This window comes from Myxine glutinosa, chromosome 9, assembly GCF_964187855.1.
Source record: "Myxine glutinosa chromosome 9, kmMyxGlut1.1, whole genome shotgun sequence".
Lineage (NCBI taxonomy): Eukaryota > Metazoa > Chordata > Myxini > Myxiniformes > Myxinidae > Myxine > Myxine glutinosa.
The window spans coordinates 45,689,025-45,697,140 of NC_136269.1; the positions used below are offsets into that span (position 1 = coordinate 45,689,025).

Here is an 8,116-nt window from a genome sequence, read left to right on the forward strand (position 1 = left end):
TCATACAGACAGACACTGTTCTTGGTGGCTTTGCCCTATGGGTGATGCTGTTAAAAAAAGAAAAAAAAAAAGGCGCAATCTGACAAATGGCCTGTCCTTATGTATTTATTTTTGTCTGAAATTGGAAAATAGAAGATGATGGTACATATTCTGATGGAAATTCATCTTGTATACTGCCTAGTTTTGGGGCAGAGCCTCGTTTGTTTTAAGTGGGGGCGCAAAAAAAAAATCTGACCCCAAACAGTCCAACTTGGTGTCAAAGGTTTTATTTGAAATTGCCAATTAGAGGTAGGTGGTACATTTTTAGATGACCCATGTTGTTGGAATGATCCACCGAATGAGAATTTATGCAAGAACATTTGATGGCATACAACTTTAGTAGCTTTTGCCAAGTACATTTTCATGCCTTCATCAGAGCTGCTACAAGATTTCCATCAAAAGTAAGAACATAATGCCCCTCTGTGTGCGCTGTTAAACCAGGAAGTGCTGCCAATAATCAGAATTACAAGGTTTGTTCAAAAAAAAATTTGATAAAGGTTCGTTAAAAATTTGATGACAAAAGCTCAAACGTTAAACAAAGTTTTGGCCTGGACAGGCAGACAGACGGAAGCAATTACGAAACCCCGTCTCCCACTGCGTGTGGGTTACCGGAGGAGGGTGTGTGGGTGAGTGGGGGATAATTAGTAGCACAATTAAAGTGCATGATAAGGCCCCATAAAAAAAAGCATTAGCTTATCACCCTCGCGCGCATCACTTTTGGTAGAATTCCGATTTTTTTCTTTTCCGATCGTCTTTTCGGTCTTTTTTTTTTGCTCGAAAAGTGGACTTTTTTGCTCGAAAGGTGGACGATTCCTTCCGAATAACAACGAACGATTCCTTTCGCGCTCCGCAAGTCATCGGATCGATAGTTTTTACTTTATGCGCATGCGCAGTTACCACAATGACTGTTCAATCCTTTGTGTGTGCAAAAAAAAACAACAAAAAAACCGCCCTCCCTCATCACTTCTCCAGCCTGGATAGGGTGATAAGATAATACTTTTTTTATGGGGCCTAAACTGCCTCGTTTAATCCCCTGACATCCTGTCAAAACCGGGTATAGGGGGGCATGACGCGGGTCCTGTTAATTAGGTAATCTGACATCCAACTTCCCACGGGCTTCACACCGTCGGGGAACAAGGTCACGTGACGATGTATATTTTGGTGTTAATCCACCACTCCCCCCCTCCCCCACCCCCATATTAAGAGTATGGGTTATCCCACTTCCACTCCAGACCGTTGATATAATAACATTCAATCTTAAACTCGAAAACATCTGAAAATATAAAGACCGTCTGCATCCGCTATGTACTCAGACTTCTTCTTCTTCTTATTCTTCCATATGCTAAGCATGACGGAAACAGCTGAAAAAAAAACGAAAAAAAAACGACGATTTTAAGCAACCATGACCTTTTGAGCTCAAAAACAATAAGCTTCAGTGGCTCAATATGCAAACCCTGCTCAAATGCAAGTCAATCTGATGAAAATAAATTAGAATACGCAACTTTGAGCTTTTGATCTAAAGAAAAACCCAATCAGCTTCTTGCTTTTGGTTGTTGTACCACTTCAATGACCCAATCGGCAAATTCTTAAAATTTTAGGGAAATCGGATGAAAATTGACGATTTTATGTGATGCTGACCGTTGACCTTATTATTTATTTGTATTCTCCATATTCTCAGGATAAAGCTTTGTTGAAAATTTGATGACAAAGCTCAAATGGCAAAAAAGTCACGGCCCAGACAGACACGTGATTGCAAAATCCCGTTTCCCGCTGCACGGGAATGGCCTGATGATGCAGTCACAGTGAAATTTACACTTGAAATTCTTAAGCAAACAACCTAGTGTGAATACACCACATAGCTTGGCATTTCAGGAGCTCGACTCGTGATCCCATATAAACCAAAAAACCAAAAAATCAATCCAGCTCACGTGATAAAGTCCAAGAATCCAGCAAGTGGTTCATAAGCTTGGTTACGCATGTGGCTGAACTCACAAACCATCTTCTCCTTCAACTTGTCGTCGATAACTGAGACGGTGAGAGGAGAGGCTTCATTTGCTAGGAAGCTGCCATAATCCGTGCTCTGCAGGTGAAGCTTCAAGTCTGTAAAACGAACATTGAATGCTCAATTTAGATGCACAACTGTTACGTGGTCCTCCCGGTGACTACCTGGTCTCGGTGACCCCCGGACCGTGAGAGGAACTCCGCCAGAAAGATCTATGATTTATACGCTTTCGTAACGCAATCAATATGAAAGACACAACAATTCAAGTCAATAAGAAACCCCACACCAAGGATCCGGATTCATCAATAATATATTCCCCAATCAAGCAACAACCATCAATAATCAATCACCAATATTACTAAGATGGCCATCTCATGTATGTCCCCCCTTTCCCCACTCACGACCCCTCAATGGTCACTGTCCCTCACAATGTCTCTGGGCCCCTCCTGGCCAAGGTGAAGGTCGACTTCTCCGCACACGGGCGGTTGAACGGACCCCTGGCTGACGTGCTCCAAACGTGCACGTCACGTACCGGGAACAACTGCTGCAGCGCCCTCCTCCTTGCACAGCCAAGCGGGCAAAAGCAAAGCGCGGCTGGCAAAGCGCGCGAGGCCCAAGGTGCGACCCGTACGCATCCTTGTAGACGTCGAGGCGAACTGTGCTGGACGCTTGGTTCCGTGCACGCACCCACGGCAACTTGACGTGTAATCGGTAATTACCCCGCGCAGGTAACTCCTTTCGCCAGACGGGCTTTCAAACGCAGCGTCCCCCACGCTGCTCAATATCGACACCGCTCGCGTCGGAGCTGGGCGAGGAAGAGGAAGAGGAAGATCGCCGCTTCTCCCGGACCTCGTGTCTTTTTCTTCTTCCGGTTCACTATCCCGTTTCCGGTCTCCTGTTATCCGGAGCCTCTCTAACCCTTTAACCACAACAACCTTTAATAGAATAAACATTAATAAGCAATGACATGAATAGTAACTCCTCTAAATCCAGGATCCGTAACACAACAAACAACCCGATAACATAATACAGCATACAGTACTTCAATGGACTTCACTGGCAGGATAGCCGAGAGGTACACGCACTCACCTTTGAGCCATCTAGCCTGGGTTTGAATCCCGACCCAACTACAAACTGTCATCCTAGTGTTTTACAGACAGGGTGATTCATCAATGTGTGTGCCCTCCCTCGGATGGACATTATCCTCATCAGGAGCAGGAAAGCTATTGCCGGCACAATGGACAAATTCCAAATTCCAGCCCAAGCTACTGCTGGGAAGGAAATGGCAAACCACCCAGTATAACCATTGCCAAGAAACTTCTTTAGCAGCAACACGGTACGTTATGATTAATCTCCGACTAACTGTTAGCTAACAAGTTTGTCAAGTGAACTCGACCAACCGATGGGCTGCAGTAACCACCATCATTACCACAGTCACCCTTGTTATGAGCTGCAGTAACAACATGATACCTGAGGAGCCTTTGCACGATGCTGTATATGGCCATGGCAAATTCCAAACTCAGGATCAAGTAATCCAGAATCAAGAAAAAGCCTAAATAGTTGTTATTGAATCAGTAACCATCACTTTGGCGACCTCCATGAAATACTGATTGCTTGAGTGACTTATTATTGGTTTTCCATGTACAGTATATGTCGAGATCAGACCTCATCACTGAAGTGGGTAGCAGGAAGCAAGTGCCACAACCACATGCCACACCTTAACCTGTCCGTGGTCCACAGCCAGGAATAATTTACAATGTGGTACACATCCTGGAAGCAGCCAGGAACAATTTAAATAAAAAGGCTCTTCTGGCAAAAGTACAGTGATGGGTTCTGATCTCAACTTAAGGTCTTGTAGGGTTTGACCAATTCACTCCAGAGAGGAACTTCTGCTCCACGTCGACGTGGGCCAAAAGTCTGAAATACGTGTCCGTGGATGTTCCTTCTCTGGGGTGGACTGGTCTATAAAACTGCAAACGTCTTTGTTAAATGGGTAGGCATTCTTATGTTGAAAGTTTTGCGTCAATCACACAAGAGGTTGTGGAACAATCTAATTGAAAGAGGGAATAAAGGTGAAAAAGTGAGGGCGGAAGAAAAAGGCCTCTGCCGCTGTTACACAACATTGTCAAGGATGGTTGTGGACAGAAAGTGTGGATATTTCAACAAAGTTCCATGATGATTGGATGGAAAATGTGGCCGGCGCTTCAAAAACTGTGTTCTCTGCAGGCATGGTTTGCAGGATGTTTCATGTATCAGGATGAATGTCTGAGGCCGAGCGAAACAAAAATTATCATTATACCAACATACGCAATTTGGTGTCTGTCTGGTTTTGTGTATTTTTGACCACGATACATTCGGCCGTTATTTATCCAATCTCAACCAAACTTTACAGAACTAAGGATCACATGATGGCGGTTGCAGCGACTTCATTTGATCCCCCCCCCCCCACCCCCCTCCTAAGAGGGTTGTCCATCTTGAACGAACCCCATGTTAAGGTGTACAGATAGCCAATCGTGGCGTTTCGTTGGGGCACCCCTACCGGAAGTCAAAAAATAATTATAAAGCACAAACACGTACGATTGCTTTTTTAAACAGTTACTGCTGTTGTTTAACATTAAACTGAAAGGGAGGAAACCCAACATGATTTGCTCATCCCACAGAATAACAGAACCGAGTCGAGATCTACTGTAATCTTTATACCCCAGAGAGGATAACAACATGATCCTTCTTTCTGCTTCCATTGAGTGCACGTGTGCTAGTTTAAGCAAAACTAGTAAAACAGTGACAGCATCTTGAAGAAGGCTTTTTTTGAAGATTTGTAAAACATTTTCACCTTTTGACATCTCTCTCACTTGGTATAACATGCATTCAAGTGTTCATTTATCTTCGTATCTGAAGAAAACTGTCCACATAAACCACGTGAGCTACCTGGTCAATTCATTTGTACTGTCCAAGCTACTACCCAGACAGCAACCACACTTGAGTCTAAGGTAGCAAGAAGTTGCTGTCAAGAAACGTCTAGGAGGACCAGGCCACTTGCGATATGCAGACCAGGCAGGATTGATCATTTATTCAGAATGCCGGAGATATCTCGCCGACTTTGACGTCCATCCGAGGGGCAGCACAAACATTGATGAATCACTTTGCCTGTGAAGCACCGGCATGACAGTTTATGGGTGGGTCGGGATTCGAACCCAGGCTAGACAGCTTAGAGGCGAGTGTGTGTACCTCTCGGTCATCCTACCAGACCCCAACACGAAACTTGAAACGATCATCGCAACACGAAACGATGCAATCAACAACCAACAACCCACTCTCTATGACCAAAGCCTTGGACCCTCAACAGTTCAAGGGCTGAAATAATAAGCCCTCCCTGATAATCATCTACTACTACTACTACCACTACTACTACTACTACAACTTACAAGTACTACTACTACTACTACTACAACTTACAAGTACTACTACTACTACCACTACCACTACTACTACAACTTACAAGTACTACTACTACTACTACAACTTACAAGTACTACTACTACTACCACTACTACTACAACTTACAAGTACTACTACTACTACTACTACTTACAAGTACTACTACTACTACTACTACAACTTACAAGTACTACTACTACTACTACTACTACAGCTTACAAGTACTACTACTACTACTACAACTTACAAGTACTACTACTACTACTACAACTTACAAGTACTACTACTACTACTACAACTTACAAGTACTACTACTACTACCACTACCACTACTACTACAACTTACAAGTACTACTACTACTACTACTACTACAACTTACAACTTCTACTACTACTACTACAACTTACAAGTACTACTACTACCACTACTACTACCACTACTGCTACTTACAAGTACTACTACTACAACTTACAAGTACTACTACTACTACTACTACAACTTACAAGTACTACTACTACTACTACTACAACTTACAAGTACTACTACTACTACAACTTACAAGTACTACTACTACTACTACAACTTACAAGTACTACTACTACTACTACAACTTACAAGTACTACTACTACTACTGCTACCACTACTACTACTTACAAGTACTACTACTACTACTACAACTTACAAGTACTACTACTACTACTACAACTTACAAGTACTACTACTACTACTACAACTTACAAGTACTACTACTACTACTACAACTTACAAGTACTACTACTACTACTACTACTACTACAACTTACAAGTACTACTACTACTACAACTTACAAGTACTACTACTACTACCACTACTACAACTTACAAGTACTACTACTACCACAACTTACAAGTACAACTCTACTACCACTACCACTACTACAACTTACAAGTACTACTACTACTACTACAACTTACAAGTACTACTACTACTACTACAACTTACAAGTACTACTACTACTACTACAACTTACAAGTACTACTACTACTACTACTACTACAACTTACAAGTACTACTACTACCACTACTACAACTTACAAGTACTACTACTACCATTACTACTACTACTACTACTACTACTACTACAACTTACAAGTACTACTACTACTACCACTACTACAACTTACAAGTACTACTACTACAACTTACAAGTACTACTACTACCACTACTACTACAACTTACAAGTACTACTACTACAACTTACAAGTACTACTACTACCACTACTACTACAACTTACAAGTACTACTACTACCACTACTACTACAACTTACAAGTACTACTACCACTACTACAACTACAACTTACAAGTACTACTACCACTACTACAACTTACAAGTACTACTACCACTACCACTACTACTACAACTTACAAGTACTACTACCACTACTACAACTACAACTTACAAGTACTACTACCACTACTACAACTACAACTTACAAGTACTACTACCACTACTACAACTTACAAGTACTACTACCACTACTACAACTTACAAGTACTACTACTACTACCACTACTACTACAACTTACAAGTACTACTACCACTACCACTACTACAACTTACAAGTACTACTACCACTACTACAACTACAACTTACAAGTACTACTACCACTACTACAACTTACAAGTACTACTACCACTACCACTACTACTACTACTAGTACTACCACTACCACTACCACTACTGCTACTATCAGTATCAACGAACTTTGCTTATATGGAATTCCTTCGTAACAAGGTCCTGATGGATGAGCCATTGGTCGAACTGAAGTGGCTTTAATTGCACGACAACACTTTTACTGTATTTTAGGCTCGAATCAAGGTCGAGGTCCACGGGGCGCCGAAGAGCGTCATTTCTCTTATCAATGCTCGGCCGCCTCACCTTCCAACGTGTCGCACTGCACCAGGTTTACATAGTCGGTTCGTTTCAGTATACCTCCTTTAAAACCCCGGACAAGACCCTCCAGGTAGCCGCTGTCCACATTAAAGGTGAACTCGGAAAATGGCATTTTAATAGCGCCTCCTTCGCACCTCCACGCCGCCCGTCACGGGTTGTTTAATGACGTAAGGTGAAAGATATCGTTTCCTGTTCGAAGGGCGCTGGTTGGTTGGTTGTTCATCGTTTTGTTTTTACTTTGTGGAAATTCAGATAAAAAGGAACACTTCGGCCAATCGTGGATGGCTTGGGTGTAAAGACCCCAAAAGATTAGTATGAGGTAGTGTAGTAAGAACAATCAATGAGATGACGTGCTGGAGGGCAGGGTGGATGTAATATTTTTTTGGATACCTCCACTGTTGTTGTTGTTGTTGACGACCGAGTTTAATCGTTTTGAGCTGACAAACCAACATGAAATATAATATTTGTTTAAGCGCAGTGCCAGTTAAATTAAGGGTACATCTTATAGACTAGTAAAATAAATTCGGAGTGTTAAAATTTCTCATTTTTCCTCGCTACACGATTAAACGAGATCAAATGTGGGAATAGTGCAACACCAAGTCGTAGTCTCCTTTATGATCAGATTATCGTTACTCAATGTTAAAATACCCAAAATGGACCTTCACAGATATCGTGTGATATTCCTCAAGCTGTATCA

The 8,116-nt window shown here is 42.1% G+C and overlaps 1 protein-coding gene across 2 annotated transcripts in view; it reads right to left on the reverse strand.

Moving 5' to 3' along the window:
- Positions 1 to 7,623, reverse strand: part of ATP6V0D1 (ATPase H+ transporting V0 subunit d1) — a 71,705-nt gene extending 64,082 nt beyond the window's left edge. Inside the window, exons 1-2 of one of the 2 annotated variants that reach the window (XM_068129197.2) lie at positions 7,405 to 7,623; positions 1,968 to 2,139 (exon numbers count right to left, since the gene is read on the reverse strand). In XM_068129197.2, the coding sequence (XP_067985298.1) occupies positions 1,968 to 2,139; positions 7,405 to 7,531 (299 nt within the window). In that variant the 5' untranslated portion in view covers positions 7,532 to 7,623. The remainder of the gene's footprint in view (positions 1 to 1,967; positions 2,140 to 7,404) is intronic. The other variant, XM_068129198.2, reaches the window with a different exon arrangement.
- Between the last annotated feature and the right edge of the window lie 493 nt (positions 7,624 to 8,116).